The 24,072-nt window shown below is 31.2% G+C and overlaps 2 protein-coding genes and 1 pseudogene across 3 annotated transcripts; 2 read left to right on the top strand and 1 right to left on the bottom strand.

Annotated features, from left to right (window-relative positions):
- Positions 1 to 2,568: 2,568 nt before the first annotated feature.
- Positions 2,569 to 4,520, bottom strand: LOC148204332 (uncharacterized; annotated as a pseudogene).
- LOC148204331 (uncharacterized) lies at positions 4,312 to 6,972 on the top strand. 2 transcript variants are annotated; one of them, XM_088107531.1, is made up of 3 exons: positions 4,312 to 4,445; positions 5,018 to 6,367; positions 6,610 to 6,972. In XM_088107531.1, the coding sequence occupies exons 2-3, from the start codon at positions 5,039 to 5,041 to the stop codon at positions 6,631 to 6,633; spliced, it is 1,353 nt and encodes a 450-aa protein (XP_087963657.1). In that variant the 5' UTR covers positions 4,312 to 4,445; positions 5,018 to 5,038; the 3' UTR covers positions 6,634 to 6,972. The 2 variants fall into 2 exon arrangements, with proteins under 2 accessions (XP_087963657.1, XP_087963656.1); XM_088107530.1 differs by having other exon boundaries at positions 4,414 to 4,781.
- Positions 6,973 to 15,812: 8,840 nt separating this feature from the next.
- Positions 15,813 to 19,233, top strand: LOC148204330 (uncharacterized). The gene is made up of 6 exons (XM_088107529.1): positions 15,813 to 16,095; positions 16,356 to 16,601; positions 16,688 to 16,861; positions 16,961 to 17,067; positions 17,279 to 17,610; positions 18,264 to 19,233. Exons 1-6 carry the CDS (start codon positions 15,946 to 15,948, stop codon positions 18,821 to 18,823), a joined length of 1,569 nt encoding a protein of 522 aa, XP_087963655.1. The 5' UTR covers positions 15,813 to 15,945; the 3' UTR covers positions 18,824 to 19,233.
- The last annotated feature ends 4,839 nt before the right edge of the window (positions 19,234 to 24,072 follow it).

Genomic DNA, 24,072 nt, shown 5'->3' with positions numbered 1-24,072 from the left:
TGTGCTAAAGGTCATTTGAGTCATACTTGTCATACACCAAAATATCTTTAAAAGAAGGAAAAGAACATATAAATACATTTTTTGGGTAAAGGAAGAGGAAGAAATGCAGAGGAAGAAATTTTGCAAAAATAAAGATGAGAAAAAAAAATTGAAAGATAGTGCACCAATATCTCAAGGTATGCTTTAATCCAAATTGTAAGTACGTTGTCTTTAAGGAACATGTATATATATTTAAGTGTGTCTTTTGGCCTAACACTGTAGATAACCAAAGAATTTTAAGTAAAGATTTACTTGTTTGTTTTAAGCATCGGTATTAGAGTGTTAACCGCTTTCATAATAGTGTGTTGTTAGGTTGGATTTCTTCATAAAATTAATGTTGTTTATTAATTTCAATGATGCTCTATTATCAATCATAAAATTAATAAAATTGATTAACTTTATAATAAAATTAATAAAGTTGACTATGTATTTATAGTTATAAATTATTAAAAAATAAAAAATATTAATAACTATATATATTAATTATAATGAAACATTATTAATAAATAAAAAGTATTAACATTAATAAACAATAATAATAAATATTTTTCTTTTCTTTTCATTTTTAATAATTATCTGAATGAGTTTTTTACAATAAAATTTTAAAATAAAATAGAATATTTTGGTAGAATTTTAAAATCACCGAAATTTCAGTGCAAGAAAATATTTTATAAAAATAAATATAATTTAATTTACTAAAAATAAGAAATATGGTGGACATTGAAACCAACCAAGAATCTTAGCAATTATTGATTTTTGAGAAAATATTCTTGAGATACATTTATATTCATTTTACACATTATTTTTATTTTCTTATTATAAAAATCATGTTAAATGAATTATAAAAATCATGTCAAATAAATGAGTGTGGATGATTATTTTTTATTATAAAAATCATGTCAAATGAATTATAAAAATCATGTCAAAGGAATTAGTGTAGGTAATTATTTTTTACTTTCTTATTATAAAAATCATGTCAAATGAATTATAAAAATCATGCGGGTGAACTTAAACATTTAATTACAATTACTACAAAAGCTTTCTGTAATACTACAAGTCTTCAAAGATCTTCTTAAATCTTGATTTTTCTTGACTTGATTTGGACATTATCAAAACTTCATCTTCATAATTTTGCTAACAGAAGATTAGGCGAAACAAAAGGTTTATGAGTAGAGGAGTTACCCGAGGTGTTATGGGGATACAAATGTACTCCGCAATGTTCTACTGATAAAACCCCTTCAACTTAACCTATGGAAAAGACGTCATGCTTTCGGTTGAAGTAAGTGAACCTTCGTTGAGACGAGACATCAAGGATATAGATGTCAACGATGAACAACTGCAGGTTAACCTCGATACTTTGTCAGAAAGACGAGAGGTAGCCGTCATTCGTGCCGCTGCCCAGAAAAGGTTGATTTCAAGAAAGTACAATACCAAGGTGAAACCAAGAAGCTTCAAAGAAGAAGATATCGTATGGCGCAAGAGAGGTGAAGCCAGGAAAAATCGAGCGCATGGAAAACTAGCAACTAATTGGGAGGGACCATTTCGCGTCACAGAAGATTTGATGAATGAAGCTTATCGACTCGAGTTACTCAATGGGAAAGTTATCCCTAACACTTGGAATGCGACTAATCTCAAATTCTACTTTAGATGAACATTACTGTCATGTTTAAGTTTCTTATGACATAGACTTTTGTTATTTAATTTCTTTTGTGTTTGCATGTTGTAATAAATAAAGCCGAACAATTTTTATTCAATGAAGTGGCGAATCCACTAGGAAGTTCCCAATAACTCCTAGGTCGAAAACCGAGTCGTGAAGGAAGTCCCCAATGGACTATCATTCTCGTTCACTAGGAAGCTCCCAATAACTCCTAGGTTGAAAATTGAGCGGTGAAGGAAGTCCCCAATGGACTATCACTCTCGTTCACTAGGAAGTTCCTAGTAACTCCTAGGTCGAAAATCGAGCGATGAAGAAAGTTCCCAATGGATTGTCACTCTCGTTCACTAGGAAGTTCTTAGTAACTCTTAGGTCGAAAATCGAACAGTGGAGGAAGCCCTCAATGGACTGTCACTCTCGTTCACTAGGAAGTTCCCAATAACTCCTAGGTCGAAATGAACTATCATTCTCGTCCATTGAAGAAAAGTTCTTCATAAAGCCCCTAAAATATCAACTACATAGGAGGAAATGTTACCCATAACCTCTTCTATCAATATAAGAGTTTCAAGCGAATACTTATAACACATTCAACATCATCCGATTGATGTTTATCAACTACATAATAATGGTGTCTCGACCACCTAGCTAATGAATGTGAGGCAATGACACATACAAGGTTGTTTTCAACTCACATGAAACAACGTCAAATACAAAGACGTTCAACTTCAGAATATAAGACAGGAAACACAACAGCACAACAATAAAATTGTTCAAATGTTTAGGATACGCTTAAACTGTTACATAATCATTCAAAAGAGGAAAAGCTAAAACTAACTGATAATCACAAGGGCAACATTACCCTTTGGAGCCACTATTTAACATTCCTTCCCAGTACCTTCATTGGCGGGCACCTCCGCAAGTGCTTCCCCTTCAACCCTTTCTTCAGTTGCTGTTGAGGTCACTGCTTCTACAAACTCCTCATCCAGAATGTCTTTCATGGGCATCAGCTTCCCTTGATAAACATCTTTCATCACGTCGAAGCCAACCCCCTCGGTGGATGCATTAAGGAGAAAAGGGAACTTGTCTCAGTGCCTTCTGAAAGCCCAAGGTATGCTCCTCAACTATAGCTTTTCCCATATCCATGATTTGGACATCTTGGGCTTGAACCCTTGCTTTCAAGGCGTCGCATTACGAGCATCCAAACAAGCTGTATCAAGATGCTTGCCATGCTCCAGTAGCTTGGAGTTCTGCTCCTTCAAATGCTCGATGGTGGCGGTATGTTTTGCATTTGTTTTTACAAGCTCTTCATTTTTTGTTTGGAGCTCGCGGCCAGACTTGCGGATGTCCGCCATGGCGCTTTCAATGTTAGCAAGTAGAAGGGTTGTCTTTGCATGTTTCTTCTTACTTTGAGAGTGAGCATTTATCTCTTCCTCTAACTTCAGTTTTAAGGCGGCCACTTCATCCCGAGTAGGGATGACAAAAAAATTCGCGCCCGCAGATATCTGCGGATAAAATCCGCGACGGATAGTTGATACCCGCGGATATTTACTACCCGCAACCCGCGGGTAGCGGATATTTTAATACCCGCTTATAAACGGGTCGGATACGGGTATTATACTATCCGTACCCGCGGATACCCGCTACCCGTAAAAAATAAAAATAAAAATTTAATTTATATTTTATTAAGTTAAATTTAATTAAAATTAACATTAATTTATATTTTACAAGATTAAATTTAATTAAAATTGAATTTAAATTTATATTTAATTTAATTTATATTATATTTTATATATTTTGTGTAATTCTATTTAAATTTTATTTTAATAATTTATTAAAATATATATATTTTTAATATTTGAGGGTCCGCGGATATCCACGGGTATCTGCGGGTTTTAAAACACCCCCAGATATTTTTTAAGCGGGATCCGTGCGGGTAGCGGGTCGGGTAGCGAGTCGGGTAGCGAGTCGGGTAGCGGGTGAATTTTTTTTTGTCGGATCGGGTTGCAGGTAGGCACTATCCGTGCCCGACCCAACCCGTTGCCATCCCTAATCCCGAGATTCTTTTAGTTTTAAGGCGGCCAATTACAGAGTTATAGTTATAAATTATTAAAAAACAAAAAATATTAATAACACTAATATATGTATATATATTAATTATAATAAAACATTATTGATAAATAAAAGTATTAACATTAATAAACAACACTAATAAATATTTTTTTTTCTTTTCCTTTTCAATAATTATCTTTACTTTTCATTATTTTTTTCAATGAGTTATTTCCAATAAAACAATTTCCTGTTCTTTCGAGTTTTCTCTTTTTTTACTCAATAAAACCAAATATAAAAAAAGAATTAAGACCAGGGTTCCAAAAAAAAATAAGAATCCATTCCCCATCACTACAAGAAAATGAGAAATAATTAATCACCAATAAAATATATATGTAATGTAAAAAATAAGCAAAAACAGCATAATGTTTTTAAAATAAAATAGGATATTTTGATAGAATTTTAAAATCACCGAAATTTCAGTGCAATTTTACTAAAAATATGAAATATGGTCGGCATTAAAACCAACCAACCAATAACCTTAGCAATCATGGACGTTTTGTCTTATGCGCGTAACTGGAAACAGAAAGCCACACTCTGTCCTTTTCTGCTTTGCGCGTGACCCAGTACAGTTCCTGCACGTATAACAAAAGCAAACACCAAAGGCTAGCTTTTTTACTTTTTGGGAGGATTGTGCACACACTGAGTGAGTGGTTCTTTCAAATTTCTGACCCAATTTTGCAGCAGATTGCTTCTTTTCTTTCCATTGTGAGATTTTCATGTTTGTCTTGTCCCATTGGAAGGTTCATAAATTCTCCGTGTGTGGTGTGAAGTCTTTTTACTTGTTTGAAAAGCTTGTACAGTTTCACACTCTAGTTCTCCTCTTTTCTAAGCAAACCAATATTTTTCATTTGTTTGTGAAGTTTTTCCTCTTCCTCAAAACACCCTTTTCCTGCAAGATCCCATTTGCACTTACTTTCTTCTTTCTCACAAAATCTGATTCCTGAATTTAGGTTTGGTTGAGATTCTGTTGTGGTAACTGGTAAGTGCTTGTTTTATTCATCGATTTGTTCTTCGTTTTGATATATATGTTAATGGATCTTCTTAGTATTGATGGAATTTGGCAAATAGTGTTTTATTTAACGATTGAAATTTCGTCTAGCTTTCTTAATTTTTGTGGGTTTTGAATAATAATATTTCGCCCTATGATTCTTGAATGATTGTGAATCGAAGGGTGGTTGTGCTGTACTTGATTTCTGTGTTCTGGGTTGGTGATAGGTTCAATAAGAAAGGTTTAGAATGGCAGAAAGTATGAGGTGTTCTTCTATGATATCTCGTAGTAAAAGTGATCAAATAGCAATGAAGGAGACACTTCGTGCCCAGCAGCAACTTCTGGAAAAGCTATATGCTGAGTTGGATGAGGAAAGAGAAGCTTCAGCTACTGCAACGAATGAAGCACTGGACATGATACTGCGTTTGCAGGGAGAGAAGGCTGTGGTGAAGATGGAGGCCAGTCACTACAAGAGAGTGGCAGAAGAGAAGATAGGCCATGCTGAGGCCTCTCTCGAGGCTTTTGAGGAACTTATGTATCAGAAGGAAATGTTAATTGTGTCTCTCGAATTTCAAGTCCAGGCTTATAGACACAAACTTATGAGCTTGGGGTGTGATCTTAGTGCTAACGAGTTTGAGTTCCAAGAGGATCTCCTTCTGAATAGGAGTGATAAAAGAAATGGAGAAAATGGGGGTCAGAGTAGCACTGTTAGAAGGCTACAATCAATGCCTGCAATTCAGTTTCTGAGTTCCCTGAGAGCTGCTACCAGGGAAAGATCACCTAGTCCAGTTCTTGAAGTGATTCCTAAGATAATAGAGGAGGAGAGTACTGACAAGGAAGTAGCTCAATCTGGCTTGGATTTGGCAAGAAAACCAGTTGAATTTTCAGGTGGTAGTGGAACTCTTGATTCTTATTTGAACCAGATAAAGGAGTTGAATGAACAAGTGAAGATCATTTCAGATTGTGCTGAAGGAGAAAAGAGTGCAAATTTGAGTAGTAGAAGAGGGAGGTCCTATTCAATTTCATCGCAGGCTAGCATTGATCAAGTTAGTCAAGGTGAAAGTACACATAATGGAGGAGTTGCAAATGATTCTCCTTGTTTGCGTAATGTCTATGATGTATATGAAGTCCCACAAACTAGTGAAAAGCACGAGAAATGGAATTTGAATGCAGAGAACAGATTAAGAAAACCAGATTCTGACTATCAGGGAATGGTTGAAAAACCTGTTAAACTTGGCGCAGCAGAAAAGAGAAAGAGTGTGTTTAAAGTGTATAGTGAAATAAAAGCTGCTTGTCCTACAGTTATGATGGCAGTCAGTGACCATAAAAAGGAAGGGATGAATGAAGTTTACAATTCTCAAGCTGAGTTTCGTAAGCTGAATCAGAGAATTGAGAGGCTTGAGAAGGAGAGAATTACTGCAAAGCAAGAGATTATCCATGAAGGGAATGATGAAGAACAGTTGAGACTGTTAAAGGACATACAAAGTCAACTCCAATCAATACAATCAGAGATGAGAGACTTGAAAACCAAAAAAGCTGCTACTAGGGACAACGTGTCTTTGGCTTCTCTCCAAGAGGTAGTTAGAATTTCCTGTTTTTTTCCCTTGACTTTTGAGGGGAACAAGAAATACTATATTGCTGGACTGAATCTTTCATGTTTTTCTTTGATTCTTTGTGGTGTACACTTTACATTTAGTATCAGTTTGAATGTGATGATCATGGGGTAGGATAGGTTGGTACTGGCTTTTCATGAAGCTATGCATTAGTTGTGCTCTTAAATTTCAAATAAGAACTGATGAAAGTAAATTTCTATGAACAGGCAATGTTGCACTTTTGGCTTTGATGAAGTACCTGCAGAATGACCATCTCACAAAATCAATGAACTCACTGCATTACATGTACATACGGTTTGTATACACAGTTTTATTTTTTTGGTAGTGGAGTTGTTACAAAAAGATAGAATTAGATCCTCTAACCTGAACAGTTGCCAACAAATGTATTCATTTTGATAATGGTTTCTGTACACAAAGACAGAGATATCCTTGTGTATGAATCGAGCTCTTGAAAAAGGGATGTACAAGACACTTTGGCATTGTTCTTCATATCATTTTATCGATTGAGATAATCTTGTTTAGACAGATAAACCTAAATGATATCTATTCGTAGATTAAGGTTTTGGCAATCATAGTGTTGAATGGAAGTGGATGTAAATGAATGCCCTCAATTACTCTTGTTGGTTTATTTTATTAACCATGTGATTTCTCAGTTTCACCCTTTGGTTGAATATTAACAAGTTTTATTATGATGGTTAATTCAGTTTTTAAAAGCCTTTAATTCCTTAATAAGTGAAAATTTCTACTATTAAACCATGTTATTATAATATAGAGTTACAAGAAATCATTTCTCCTTTCTCCTCCCTTGCTTTGTTGATTTCTTGTAATCCTTCAGAAAATATTTTCAATCAAAGATTCTTAATGTGTCAGATTCTCTATAAAGGCAAAAATGACATTTTTGATTCAGATGGAGAGTGAATTTATGGAAGAAATTAAAGTTGTTGCACTCTTTTTTTTTTCATTTTAAATTACAGAGGCAGGAAATTAAAAATAGTTTAATTGCACAGTTTTAACCAAATATAACAATTAACTTACAATTATGTTTTTATATTCGTATATGTATTTAATTACTAATATTATTTCTATAAAGGAATATAGTTGTAACTTTGATGCTCACTCGATATTTAGAAAATTGACATTTTAGATGAAAAATATATTAAAAAGTAACATTTTGTGTTTTTTCTTTTTTACAAATTTAATTTTCCCTTTGGTTTATAGATAATTGATCATATGATATACTTTAGTAACGAAATATGTTAAGAAACTTATCATATTATTATATATCTTAAAAAAATTATATGCAATAGTATTAGATGAAACGTTATTTTATTATTTCTAATTATTAAATGGTATTAAATTTCTAAGTAATAATATCATGGTACTTTATTACGATATTAATGCTATTAAAATAAAATAATAGTAAATTAATTGTCAATAATATTACTGAGTAAAAGTTTATAAATAAATTAATTAATAATAAGTAAACTACTTATTAATAGTTATTATTAATTGTTATTATTATTATTAAGTAGAGTATTTTAATATTTTTGTCTCCATTTACAAGATATCACTTAAGCAAGTTTAGGTGAGCATCCTTTTTAAAGTTTTTTATATACGAATTAAACAATGTACATGAATGTATTTTAATGAATTATGATGCAAAATGAAGTTGGAGGAATGGAATCAGAATTTTTTGGACTGACGTTAGAGATTAAAACTAGTTTAATGGTGAAAGATTGAATTCAAAAAAGTATCAATTTATTAATCAATTTCAAGATAGAAAATTTTGTACAAAGTTTTTACCTTGTTTGGAATAAATGTGAAATTGCATCAATTAGTGGAGGTGGTCTTGTTTGATTTATAATTGTACATCTAATATTGATGTTAATTGGCTTGTAAAAACATCTTCGTGTAAATTCTAACATTTTTAAAGAGTTTTAGGTTGTGTGTATATATATTAAAAAAATTATTTCAATAAATAAACTTTAAAAATAGGTTTGGAAATGTATATTTAATCTTTTCTAGAATCATTTGTGTTTTTTTAACATTTAATTATTTAAAATAATTAATATGTAATAAACTCTATTTTAACTCATATTTTCTTTTAAATAAAATTCATACAAAATCTACAACAAAATGATATCTTTGTTATCTTTGTTCATTGCATAATCTGTAATTGTATGGATAAGAATATTTAATTGTAGTTCTTAAAAAAAATTGTAGTAGTTAATTTGTATGAGACTAAATATTTTATTTAAAAAATAACTAGTTAAAGAATAATGTAATATTTTTATATATATTTTACTAATATTAAGAGAAAAATAAATGTTTTAAAAAATTTACATTAATTTTGCAGGACGTCTTAATTTATTTATATATATATAGAAGGAGAGAAATAAATATATATTTATAAATTTTCTAAGATCTTTCGTAATTTCTTTAATAAACTTCAATGATGACTTGCTTTCTAAATTCTTTTCATTGTCTCATCATAATCCGGATTGCCGCATTAACTTTGTAACGCATTCATAAACTCATTAGATAATCATGAATTAATATTATTTATTATGATAATCATACTTTAACAACATTTTTTTGACAATATTTTAACATCATCTACGTGTCATTGTATGATTGGTCCATGTTAGTGTTTATGATTATTATTATTATTGATTGTGGACTAATTTTGGACCAATCACAGAATGACACGTAAATGATGTTAAAATGTTGTTAAAAAAATGTTGTTAAAGTATCATTATCGTATTTATTATCATTAAAATTATATATGAGTTTTGGGTATAATAATTAGATATAGACTTGTATTTATCTATGAATGAATCATCTATGTAATTTAAAAAAAAAGTTATGAATTAAATATAAGAAAAGTAACCACATATACCAAAATTCGAAATTCAATTCATGATGAAATTATAAATAACGCTTAACTGAACAAATCTAGCTAGATATTAAGATCATTGAAACAAACGCAATTAAAATCATAGAATAGAAAATCCCAACTAATGAAGTGAGAATCAATTAAAAAATTAGAAAACCAATACAAAAGTAATTTACAGAAAGTCAAATTGCATTATTGGAAAGTAAAGAGAAAGTAGAGAAGAATGAACCAATTGAAAGACAAAGTAGATTAATTGAATTAAAAGTACCGAAGTTTTATAAAGTACCCAAAGTAAAAGTACTTTAGAGAAACTAATTTAAAATAGCAAGAAAGTAGAGAGAAATTGAATTATCGAGTCAAGTAAAGAGATAAAAAATGGCAAATGACTTAAGAACCTACAAACTAACGTTATAAAATCTTATATATAATGTACACAATCATTGCTTAATAAATTTGAATTTAATAAACAAAATACATAGGGTAACATTTAGCATATTTATGGTACTGATTAATTTGTTACTAAATATGTAAACATATAATATGTATTTTTTTACCCTTGAGCCGTGAAACTTAAGAAAAATCTCAATATATATATATATATATATATATATATATATATATATATATATATATATAAAAAGTGTTTTTAATGAAAAACTATATAACTAAATAATAATTATACTTTAATCTTTCATTATTTATTTTATTACTTCTCAAACAACATTCTCTACTCACATATAACATACAATCATTAAAGACAGATAGACCACAAACAAACATATAAAACAGAATAAATGTAAATCATAGTACTAAATTTAAACAATGGCTTTAGTACATACATACACCTTTTAACAAATCATACATCATATCCAAAGGAACAACATTTAAATAACATAAATCATATATACAAGCTTCGTGGCACATGTATACACAAACATTCAAACATTCATCTGACACAACTTCTCCAGATTGGTGTATTGACTAGCACTTTAATACCCTACATCTATCATTACTCAATCACTATTACTTCTCATGAGCTATAGTTATAACATGTTCGAGGATCTTCCCATCCATAGAGCATGATAAGGTAAATTATATATATTTTACAAGCTCAACTTCTTCGACTCACTCTAGATATATGAACATCCCTCGACTCTCACAACTAATTATCTTCATTTATATGATTCCAATTACTAGTAAAGTTAAGATAATCTCATTTCTGTCTCTGACATCAATAACACACAACCAACTTGTTCCAGTATTCTCACCTTAGGAATAACTATGCCATCATTCCATTCACAAGCATATTTATTTACAATAACTTTAAGAATATAAAAAACACAATCACAAGAAAAAAAAATAATATATGACACATAACTCATTTATCAACATCAATCACCTATTATTTATTTCAATTTACATGTTAATTCACTAAAATCGCTCAACAAATACAAATGGGAGCCTAGCATTGGCTAATGAATTATCTTGTGCCCAATGCCTCAAGCCCCTGAAGCTCTTTGGAATTTAAAATCCAATTAGCACCCATCAAAACCTAAGTAATGCCCAATGTCAGCCACCTCTAAAACTCACTGTTAAGTGAATGCCTAACAGTCTTAGGGTGACACCCAACGCTATCACTAGTAAAACTCATTGCTTTTAGATATTAAGGTGACACCCAACAATACTAACCTACTACCTGGTGCCATATCAAAAAATCAGTGAACATGAGTATCTTAGCTTGTTCAGTTAACTCTAATGGGCACTTTTATTCCTTTTATTGTGCGAAAAAAAAAATTTGAATGTATCATTAGAAGTCAATTGTTTAAACTCGAATACTCACATTCAAACATTTCACAATTTGAAACAATAATTAAGCATATACATATTTTAACATAATTCTCCTTCACCACTAATTCATTCAACATAGTTCTTTACATATTAGATCAATCTAGCAATTCAAACCAAATCTAATCAAGTATAAACCTACAGTCTAACAAGTACTACAAGTAAGAATTAATACTAGCTTTTCTTACCTAAGGTAGATAACTCTTTAACTAAAAGTTGTTTCTTAGAGTTCTATTGCTCACATGATGATTTAACTATGCATACGAAGTTAAAATTAGAAATCTAAGCATATCTCTATGATCATAATAAACAAAGATTCACTTTGAGTCACATGAGTTAAATAACAACCCACATAAAAGTGAAAATGAATGCAAATTGATCTTAAAAAAAAGTGAACTTAATTTATTTTTCACTATGATAAAATGAATTTGTAAAATTATTTACTAGAATTAATCTTATGGTATTTGATCTTTAAAAAGACAAATAATGATATTATAATTCTATAAATACGATGGAAAAGAACTTTAAAAAAATTTATAAAAGAATAATAAATTTTATAAAATAAAAATCAATTAAAAAAATTATTTATAAATTTAACCTTTTATTAATTAAATAATAAAATATTTAAACATCTAAATTTTAATTATAATATAATTCATATGCTTGTAAAAAATTATTTAAACAGAAAAGGAAATAAACATTACGTGGACATAGACACCCCTTCCCAACTCTTTCCAAACGAATAATCAAAACCACCATTAAAATTCAATAAATCAATTCAGACGATAGCAATTATTGTTGCATTAAATTTCTAAAAGGCATTTAATGTTCATTCATCAATTAAATGTCCAACAAATACGTTACGTATAAATTCAACGATAATTTAAAATACATTAAATTCTTAAAATAAAATAAAAATTGAACAAATTCTTAATCTGCCAAACAAATTCATTGACAATATACATCTAATCTCCACCTAATCTTTGCTTAATATTTTACTCATCATTTTTTTTTACAAATCAAAAATCAAATATAACAATAAAGACAAAGTTGCCAAACAAAATCATTTACCATATATAACTATTCTTCACCTAATCTAAGTATCTGTCTTAATATTCAACTCACCAATTTATAACCAACCTTATTCATTTCACTAAATTCTAAAGAAAATTGAAGGAGAGATCTCATATAATACTCAAAAGTAAAAGCTAACCTTTTCCTATGAAAAAAATATATATTAGCATTAATTGAATTATTAAAGAAACTTTTATAAAATTCATTAATTATTAATTATTAATGAATTACAATTTTTAGTTTGACAATAATTGTCATTTAATATTTTTATAACATGATTAAATTTATTGAATGTTATTAATTTTTAAATATAATCATATTCGACATAAACTCATATATCTCTAATATGTTTTGCATTCTATGGGTAGATATATGAATATAAAAAATAAATTATAAAATGAATAATAATTAACTCTTTTAAAAGTTTAAAATGATAATTAATTCAAAATAGTCATTTTAAATCAAAATAAATCATAAAAAATAAATATCAAAATTATTATTCAAATCTTAAGTATTAAATATTTCACTTGTTTTTATCAATTGATTAACGAATTTCATTATGATTGTCCTTTTTATCATGTAAAATGCTTTTTATCACACGTGACTTGTTGTTTGTCACCTCACAAAAAACTTAACACATTTTAAGGACTAATTATAATAGTTTCAAAACTAAAAAAACTAAAGGAACAAAACTTTGGAATAGAAACTAAACCCAAAATCGTGTAATAGTTAAATGACTAAAAACATATTTAACCCTTATAACTTTTGTAAGACCCTGAAAATTAGAAGAAAAAGTAAGTTTTGAGTCATTAGAATACTAAGAAACTCAAGATGTAACAAGTTGCAACAAAAGTACGAAGTATAGTACAAAATACAATGTTGTCGACTTTGACAAGGTTTAGTATTTCAATTATAATTTTTTTTTATAAATTAGATATTGAGTTAATTCTTTCTTCATTAGAAAGTAGATTCGAATAGCTTCGATTTGAGTACTCATACGTGTAATTCTGACATCGGGAAGGAGTTCAACCAGACTGGCAAAGTTGTCCGAGTGAGTGGACACGTTTTTGACGTGTTTTTGACTGTTTAAACGTGTTTTACTGTTTAAACGTGTTTTTGGCTATTTAAGGACGTCCCAGGGGCTGGAATGGTTCCTAAGTTGAACCAGAGGCTAGAGTACGAAGGTTTTGGAGCAGAGGGACTTTAGAGCTGTGATTTGAGTCGGGAGAACGTTCGCAAAGTTTTTTTTCGAAAGGCTAGCTAAGGAGAAAACCGTAAGGGGAGCTAACCTTGAGTCTTTTTGTTTCTGTATGATCTAAATTTGGTATATGTTTAGGATTTTGATTCTCTTTATGATTTTAGAATGAAATTCTGCTTCTGTTGTATCTTTTGAATTGATGTACGGTTTGGAATTGGGATATGCTTCTGTGTTGATAATTTTGAAGAGATCTTGTTCGTATTAAGTATTTTGAATCGGTGGAAGTTCTTTTTAAGGTATACGTATATATCGAAGATTTTGAATCTGTTTATGGATTTAAAAGGAGACTAGGTTATTGATAGAAAATTTTGGATTGTACTATTCATCCGCTGCCTTTTATTTATATGTTTAGTTTAGATGTTTATAAGCTTTGAATGAATATGGGTTGTTGATCGGAGAGTAGTTTTTGGATGTTTAGAAAGTCTGTATGATAAAAGGAATAGTCGGTATAGCCGAGAAGTGAATTTTTGTGATTTTGGAATAGTAAATTCGCTTGAGCGAATGAGTCAACTCGCTGGAGCGAGTTATGTGTGACAAATTTAGTGTTTTTGATGTTTTTGACATTTTGGGAGTTTTGGATGTCCGTTTTGGACGTTCTTTAGGTCGATATGGGGGTTTTTGACCCTTCCGGAGCCATTGGTGAGGGTATCCAAGCTGTTTGAACTACTTAAGGGTTCGAATTAATAAACCATAAAGAGTTATGTGTTAATAAGTGATGTTTCTGTAAGGATGTGAAATGTCTGAGTATGTAAGAGTTATTTTCTTGAGATATGACTAAAAATGATAATATGTTGACATGTGTATTTATGAATGGAAAATGTGGAATATAGTTCCAAGAAGGAACTCCTTGTTGATTTTGTGTCAAGTACCGTACGTATGAATATAGGAACTCCGATTTAGGGGTTCATTCTTATGCTCTCAATAGTCTCGATCTCACTTAGAGAGAAAGCTATGTGGTGGAGAGTGGGAAATCCTTACCGAAGATCTACAGTGAGGTGGACAGAGTAGGAAGGATGTAGCTTCAATGGTTGTATTCATATCCGAAGATCCAGTTTGGGGGACAGAGTAGGATAGAATACTTGAGCTAGCAAGTAAGTGCATCCATATCCGAAGATCCAGTTTGGGGGGACAGAGTAGGAAGGATGTAGCTTCAGGGGTTGTATTCATATCCGAAGATCCAATTTGGGGGACAGAGTAGGATAGAATACTTGAGCTAGCGAATAAGTGCATCCATATCCGAAAATCCAGTTTGGGGGACAGAGTAGGAAGGATGTAGCTGAGTAAAGTACCACTGTAAGTGTAGAACTAGCTAAGAGTTCAATATTCATACGATTATCAGGATGAGTGAGTCTACGATGATTATGGTATGTTTATTGTATTATTGAGTAATTTAACTTGTAAGTTGGAAATTTGGTTATTAATTTAATTTACCATAACATTTTATGTTGCATTAGCTCACCCTTGCTTTGTCTGTTGTGTGGTTGTTATTTTGTGTTATGTATTTTGTCTGGCGATGATCATCCGGTGGATGGGAGCAGAAGTTGGTGATATGCCGGTGGAGCAAGCTTTAGACGGAGGATCGACGGAAGCTTAGTTATAAGAATGAGACTTATATTTTTAGTCTCTGTTTTAAGCGTGAATTGTATTTGGTTTGAAATTTGAGTGATGGTTTGTATAATAATGAGGAAAACTGTTATTCCTCCTTCTATCAACTGTTCTATTGTATCAATGATGTAAGAACTCTATTATAGTTTAATGCTATAATAATTGGGATGTTACAACTTTTATCTTATATTAATTAAATAAATGATAGAATTTTATCTTTCAAGATTGCTAATACTTTTAGACTATTTTCAATGTTCTTACCATTTTTAATAATAATAATATGTAATTTACATTACCATTTAACTATAAATAGTGATAGTTAAATTGTATAATAATAATTATTTTAAAAACTATATTTTTTTTTTCATAAATACCTATTAAACTCCTTTAGTAATTCTACATATAAATTAAAATGTGTATTTTATAATATGTTATTTAAAAAAAATATGAATATTTTTCTTCAAAAATAATATTTTTAGAATTTTTCTGGATTTTTTTTTATATATTGTTTATAAATTGAAAATTTATTATTTTAAGAAAATAATTAAGTTATAAATAACCAACGGTTTTACTCCACAATATTAGTTATTAGTAATCTATTATAAATTTATAATATAATTTTCTATATTTAAAAACACATGTAAATTTTAATTATAATATAATTCATATGCTTAAAATATATGTTTTGGAAAAATTTATTTAAATAGAAAAGGAAATAAACATTACGTGGACATAGACACCCCTTTCTTCCTCAACGAACAACCATTTCGAAAGCCCAGCCCATCGCTACTCTTCGTTTGCAATTAGGGTTTCCGGTATCTCCAACACCTTCTTCTCCGTCTTCGATTGAATTCGTTAGTGGTAATGGTTCAGCTGATGAAGAATTCTGGAAAGGCCGAAACCATTTCGTGCGGTGATGCGAAGAACAAGAACACCGTCAAGTTGGAGATCGTCGAGGACCCACTGGAAGAAGAGCATGGCCCCCTCAACAAGCGTCACAAACCCTCGTCTCAGGTATTTCGTAAACGTTTTATCTAACTGTCTATCTCCCTTTCATGGATCGCGTTTTTAGTGACCTAAATTGTGTTCAAAAGATTTTTTTTTTATTTCTTTGTTAAATCCTTCTTTTGCGTTGGCAATTGCTATTTCCAGACTGTATTAATTTACACGTTATCTAAATTGCCTAATTTGCCTAATTGTATTTTTCCAAATCATAGAGCAAGCGTTTTGTATTGTTTAGTTGGAGAGATTGAAATTTTGTGCTAATCGTGTAGCAATGGAGTGCTTCCAGTTCTCCTCCCAATCTGAATATTCTCGACGAGCCGAGTCCTTTAGGGTTGCGCCTGAGAAAGAGTCCTTCGCTGCTGGATTTGATTCAGATGAAGCTCTCTCAGGGAACAGCGCAGCAAGACGAGAATTTAAGTCCTGGAATGAAAAGGGAGAACAGGGCTGCTAGTGCTGCTGACAAGCTTAAAGCTTCAAATTTTCCGGCTTCGCTTCTTAAGATTGGTGCATGGGAGGTATATTTGAGATTTGTTGGGGCTATGTTTTGTAACTGTATTTTTGTTATTCAACTTTGACTGGCTGAAGGTTCTACTTTTGGCAGTATAAATCGAGATATGAGGGTGACTTGGTTGCGAAGTGTTACTTTGCTAAACATAAACTTGTCTGGGAAGTTCTTGAAGGTGGTCTGAAGAGCAAAATAGAAATCCAATGGTCAGATATCGCCGCACTTAAGGGACATTGTCCTGATAATGGGCCTAGTACATTGACTGTTGTGGTAATTTATTTATCTGTTTTAGCTGTTTGAGTTTTATGAATCATTTATGTATATGTATGGGTTTGAGATTAGAGTATGATTTTTCAATTATTGTCTCAGCTTGCTAGACCGCCTCTTTACTTCAGGGAGACTAATCCTCAGCCTAGAAAGCATACACTATGGCAGGCAACAGCGGATTTTACTGATGGACAGTGTAGCAAACATAGGTATATTCTTTAAAACTGTTTTCTTCTGGGATGGGTTCAGCTCTTTCCCTTTGAAAAGTTTGATGATTTTATTCATTTATCATAAGTTGTCATAAAAAAATAAAGCATTTCAATAAACCCATTATTCAGCTTTGAAATTTGAAAAGGCGGTATGAAGTGTACTGGAGTAATTGAGTGAATGAGATTGAAAGTATGATATTGTGGTTTGTAGGTTGCACTTTTTGCAATGTCCACAAGGGCTGTTGGCAAAACATTTTGAAAAGCTTATTCAGTGCGACGTGCGCCTTAATTTCTTAAGCCAACAGCCAGAGATAATTTTGGAGTCACCACATTTTGACCCACAACCTTCTGCTTTTGAGGATCCAGAAAATTCAAAAGGTCATGAGCAGCTTCAAGTCAGTGGTAAAGGATCCTCCGCATCTTGTTTTCAAGACAGTGGATCACCTGTGACATCCCTGTCATCATCACTTAAGATTGAACACAACGATCCACCTGGAATCACAATGGATAGTCTCCTGCAAGATGCACATTCACCCAGTTCAGGTATTAATACAAGAACTAAGTTCACTCCGCCTTCTGTTTCATGACCAATTCACTTTGCCCCCAAAAATATAAAAATAAAAAGGAAACAGATGACTTGAGAATTAAACTCAAATAATTCTTAGAGGATTTTAGTTGATCCCTTTCCTAATTTTTTATTTATATGAATAAATGGACACAATATAACAGTGATAAATAGAGTAAATCTAGATACAATATAATCATGATAAATAAGGTAACCTAGACACAATATAATCATGATAAATAAGGTAATCTTAGACACAACATGATAAATAGGATAATCCTTGACACAATAATGATGATAAAATAGGAAAGTATTCTAACAAGATATTTAAAAATGAAATGCATACTTCTATCCAAAGGTTCTAATGTACTGTTCACATTGGGGTGTATCCCAGAACTTTCAGCTTTGGTTTTCCATTTTGGGCTCTACTTAGTATTCCAATATGATGAGGATTTCTTGAGCAAAAATTCTATCTGTATAGTTGAGTTTGATTGATTAGTCATTTCTGTACCTTATTTGCCAGTCCATGTTTTTTCATCTTTAGATATTATTCTAGTGTATTTGTCAGTACCTTGATTTTTCTGGTGCTGTTTGGCTTACTTGTTTTATTTGTTTGCATTTTATACACAAGTCATGGACTGTAGTTCAATTGAAGGGAGTACAAGCTCTGAAACTGATTCGAAGGGCCCAAGAAATAGGGATCAGATAAAACTTCCTGGACTTCGACCTTCTATGTCAGTTAGTGATTTTATTGGCCAAATTGAACTTTGTCTATCAGAGCAAATATCCTCTGGGAATCCACCATTCTCTGATGGAGGAGCAGAGTACAAGGAGATCCTAGAAGATATTGCACAACATCTTCTCAATGACAATCAGGTTGCAGCAACTTCTGATGAAAAGTCACTCATGTCAAGGGTTAATTCTCTCTGCTGTCTTCTGCAGAAGGACCCTGTAACAGTGCAGAATTCTCATTTTACTGAAGATAGTAGTACTATTGAAGGACCTGATGATGGAAAAGATGTCAAGCCTGCCGAAGAGGAATTAAGGGATGTTTCTGGTGGCAAGCAAGCACTAGGCATGTCTAGGAAAGACTCGTTTAGTGATTTGCTTCTCCACCTACCTAGAATCGCATCTCTTCCAAAGTTCTTGTTTAACATATCAGAAGAGGATGGCGACAGTCATGCCAATTAGTTCTCTTATTCCGAACTTTCAAATTTGGCAAGTACGGAGCTACCTAGCAGTGTTTACCTGCATGGGGAGTATGTTGTGTCTTTGTAGCAGTGCAGGTTTAATTTCTACCCTGGGAACCACTGGGATTTGGAAAAGTTGTTTTAATGAAGAATCCAAGTAGTGCCCATGTAAAAAATTGTCAGAGTAGATGTTTTAGCTCTGTATTTGTTTTTGAAAGATTTATATCTGTATTTGTCTACTTGTAAGTAAAATCTTGTGTTGCCTGTTCTATCAGGCTATTATTCATGGTTGGTATCCCTATCTTTCTATGTAATCGAGATAAGCTTGAGCTAATACTATCGCACTAGCAATCTCAGTCTGTAAATTCAAAATACTAGTCTCATTATTCATCAGTTTCTGCAGTTTCTGCCTTTACAAATTCTTTACCTTGGTTTTTGTTTGTCACTTTGTCATTCTTTAACGCAAACGGATAGCGGAAAATTAAATGAACAAGGGTCAAGCAGCTTTCTAACCAAGGGCAGATTATTTAAACACAAAATAAGTATTTCTGTAATAAAGTATATTTTTAAATCACCATTTTTGGAAGTAGCTAGAATTTACCTATTTATATAGGCGAGAGATTATATATTTTTAAAATAAGCATATTTGATAAGCAACAATGAATAAAAAGTTGGTCATTTTATTTAAAAAGTTGTTTTTTTTTTTAAAGTAAGCCATAAAATCGAGGGATTACAATTTGACACTAAATTAAGTTTAACAGGAATGACATCAGTTATGTTTTAATTGGTTGGATTCAATTGTCCCGAAAATTTTGAATTTAAATAATTAATTTATCCAGATTTAACTTGCTCCTGTTCTATTGAAGGTCTTGGTTTCAATATTAGGCCCACTAAGAGTTGATTATCTACATATATTTTTGGACTTGCTAAACAACACATAGAAGAAACACAAAAAGAATTTCAAAACACTCACACAACCTCTTATTCATGAGATTTTTGCAGTGACCGTTCAAACTTTATTTGCAAATGTAAGACTTGAATTCCCAGCTAAGTATCAGCACACGTTCTTATTCTTATTCAAACTTAGGGTGAGCTATTATGAGTTAATTTATAAGCTATTTGTTTTATGCGAGAGATTTTATTCTAATTTTTATAAATATTTATTTTCTGAGTTGCCTTCTTGAGATATCTGTTGGGTATCCAAGTGTGAGTTCAAGTCTCACATTGGATAAAAATGAAAAAGTAGAACAATATATAAAGATGAAAGACCCATTAACCCACTGTCTTAAGGTTTTGGGTAAAGAGTGGTGTCGATCCCTTATATAGTTGACTCAGATGTTATTGGTGTTTGTGTAACACATAGGGAACCTCCTCCTCGATAGATCCAACAATGGTATCCGAGACAATGGGAAAGACAAATCTCGTTACTGAAGATGTTGAAGAAGAGTGTGGAATTCTGTTGATGGCAAAGAGCTCGGGTGTAATGGACAATGGAGAACCCAATCCCAACAGTGGATGCAGTGATCTCGATAAAGGATGCAACAATTGTGGAGAAGGAAAACCTGGAGAAAGAACTCAAACAAAAAGATGAAGAGATTCAACGGATAGGGAGGTTTCTAGATGAAGCTAATGAAATTATGAATAAACAAAAGGTTGAGATTGAGGAGTTGAAGAAGGCGACTCTTGGAAAAGAAGAGAAAGCATCTAATGTTCTTGAACCAGACAGAGAAGATGATGAAGATGTTGAAAAGAACCCGATGAAGATGTCGGCCAAGATTATTGAGAAATCGCCTGAGGTTAGAAACGAGTTGGTCAAGGTTATTGAGAAGTCGGACATAACAAAGTCAGTCAAAGCATTAAAGAGGACAACCAAGGTAAAAGACAAGAGGGCCATAAGAAAAAAGAAGAAGTCAAATCTGATTGGAAGAAGTAACCCCGGTGTGGGATGATGCACATGAAAAGTCGAATGAAGGAAGGAAGGATTTAAGTTTATGGGGAAGTTTGTTGGGATAAACTTAAATTTTAGGGTTTTATTAATAATTTTGTTTAAATCTTATTTTATTAGTTTTTGGGTATAGTAATATTTCGTTTGATTTGATAGAGATAAACTGGGTATACGTAGTTATGATTTTTGGTTTATCTAGGTACAATATTATTTTATGACAGATGAAGCAGATTTTATTTTTAAGATACTTGATATTTTATTTTCAGATTTTATTTTTATTCCCGTAATATTTTTATTCCTGTAATTATTTTAAAGCCTTCAATTATCAATGAATAATAAGATTCAACTTTAGGAAAATATTTGAGTGTGTATATTGTGAGATTTTCTCATCAATATCTTCTCTAAGATCTAATTTGGATAAAATAAAATAGATTGGATCCATAATCCAAATTCATTTTAACTAAGTCAACAAAATTTAGATTTTTCTAATCTATCTTAAATTGGATCGAATTTAGATTGAATTCACTTGGTCAATTAAATTAAATACAATGATATTGATATAATATATTTGACTATTAAGTCTATTTATTAGATATGGATTGGATTGACTTGACTTAACTTGACTAAGGTTGACTTATGTTAAGTTGAGTCTGGTTCACTTGGCTCGACTTGGGTCTAGGTCTCAACATCAGTTAAAGCTTCTAAACCAACATGCCTTTACTTGAGTTTATGTTGATTTGTCTCGACCTTTAATTACTTGGACCAATTTGTCTTAACTTTTAGTTAGGGTCAACTTAGCTTAACTTTCGACCTAGGCAAACTCTACCCAACTTTTAGCTCATGTCATCTCGACTAGGCTTTCAACTCGAATCAATTCATCTCAATTATTTGGCTTGGGTCAACTCATCCTGACCTTCATACTAGGTTGACTCATCTTAATTCTTCAGTCTTAGCCAACTTGACTCAACCTCTAACCTGTCAGCCTAGAACATATTGACTTGACTTTCAACCTTTGTTAACTTCGTTTGATCTTTTGGCATATGTCAACTTGAGTTGATCTTCGATTAAGGCCAACTTGACTAGAACTTTGGTTGGAACCATCTCGGCTCAACCTTTGGTTGGGGTTGACTAAGTTCAATTCTTCAATTGAAACCAACTTATGTCGGTTCTTAGTACCAACTAACTCAACTTAACCTTCGATCGAGCATACTGAAGTTTATGTAGACCAATTTGGCTTGACCTTCGTCTTGGATCGATTAACTCAAACTTCGACGACTTCGATTGACTTTGTTAAAGAAAAAGCATGGTTGAATTCAATATATCAAGAAAAAAGAGAAATGGGGCAACGTTTTATACGAAGATTGCTTTGCTTGGCATGAGAAGCACACAACTAAGTAAAAGCACATTAATTCAAATATAAAGATATAAAGAGTTGCACTACGCTTAATCTGAATATCAATAAACTTTTTCAACAATTTGAACATATTGTTTAAGAAAAAATTATAATGAGTTACAAGGATATACAAAGTTATCAGAAATGATAGTACAAAGTTAATCTTATTTTGATCACTCTCACACGTATACATTCCTCTTATGTTCAACTTGTTTCAAAGAGAACAAGATATAGTAATTGCAACAAACATAATTGAAAAGAAAGAAACAAATGCATGTTATGACTATGTTATCACAATGGTGGATGAAAAAGAGAATGGAGAGTTTCACATGCGTCATATATATATATATATATATATATATATATATATATATATATATATATATATATATATATATATAGAGAGAGAGAGAGAGAGAGAGAGAGAGAATAGGGAGTGGACAATTACTTGTAGTTGTAGAAAATTTGAACAATGAATAATATTGTGTTTTCATTCATTAAGAATATTATTTTGTAAGGATATCAAGCTTCTTGAAGAAAAATATATATTAAAGAATTGGATAAGACATGCACGAAATGATACAATGATTGATCATGGTGGAAAGCCAATTAATGTTGATCTTAGATTGGAAAGCTCAAAACAATATAAGCAAACAAAGATGTTCAATACTTTTAAGATTAGTTCATAATGTATCAGATTATCCAGAAGCATACACTGTGGATTATGAAGTTTATTAGAGTCATCAACTTCATTCCCAGTAAAGTCATATTTAGTACCTTCTTTGTCTCAACCATATCAAATGAGTTTCACGTGCTTATGGTTTGTATATGTATTTTTTTAATGTAACAATAAATTACAAGATATTTTATTGAAGTTACTAACATAAATCTTATTTTATTTTGTTTCGGATGTTCAGAATAACTGCAATATTGCATCAAATGAATAATTAGAATTTAGTTAGACTATCTTAGCTGTTGCATCGTTCCAACAATTCAATGAAGCTTTATTAGAAATTGAGGCAACTCATGATTAGTTGTTTGTATGATATGAGTAGGTTAATGTTTTTTTTACTGATATGATTGTGTGATAAACTTTGCAGCATCAATTGTATAAACAAGAATGAAAAAGAAGTAATTCCATCAACAACTTTTTATTAGACCAATTAAATTGTACATTATTACAATACAAAGCTTTTAATACCTTAAATAAAATAAAATAGATATTACAACAATAAGCTTTACTTCAAAAGATAAATTAGATATTACAACAGGAAACTACGCTTCAAAAGATAAACTACATATTACAACATGAAGCTGTGTTTCAAAAGTCATAATTCTTTGATATATACACACAATCAACATCCAGACAAATTCTTCTAAAGCTTCGATGAAATAGTTGGTTGGATGAAAATGTTGGAAAAGGTTGTGATGATAATATGCTGTTGAAGAATATTCCACGAGGGATTGAAGCAATAGGCTAGTGAGTGGCCAAAAGATTTATGCTGATATCCATTGGAAGAGCACTCTTCATTACAGCTTCATTATATTTCTATTTCTCATCTCTGAATGTACCTGTAACAAAAGAGTTTGAGGTTGTATGTAATATATAAACATCAAACAACCAAAACAGGGGAAAACACAATATTTTTAAGATCAAATCATTTGAAAGCTGAAAGAATGAAAAAAAATTATATCTAGAGGTATTTTTTTGTTAGAAGTGTATGATTATATATATGTATATTTAAGCTAAATCATTCTTTTGCATGAGATTTATTATTTTAATTTATTATCTATTTATATCTAGCCTATTTATAACAAATTATTGTTATTTTGAAAGCGAATATAAAATTTAAATGTTTTAAAAGTAAAGATAAATCTACCATTTTACGTATTCATAATCTTTCGTACCTTC

Source organism: Vigna umbellata, chromosome 2 (genome assembly GCF_029865625.1).
Source record: "Vigna umbellata cultivar VRB3 chromosome 2, Vumbellata_1.0, whole genome shotgun sequence".
NCBI classification, from domain to species: domain Eukaryota; kingdom Viridiplantae; phylum Streptophyta; class Magnoliopsida; order Fabales; family Fabaceae; genus Vigna; species Vigna umbellata.
The sequence above is the reverse complement of the archived record's forward strand: the minus strand, read 5'-3'. Positions and strand labels throughout refer to the sequence as shown.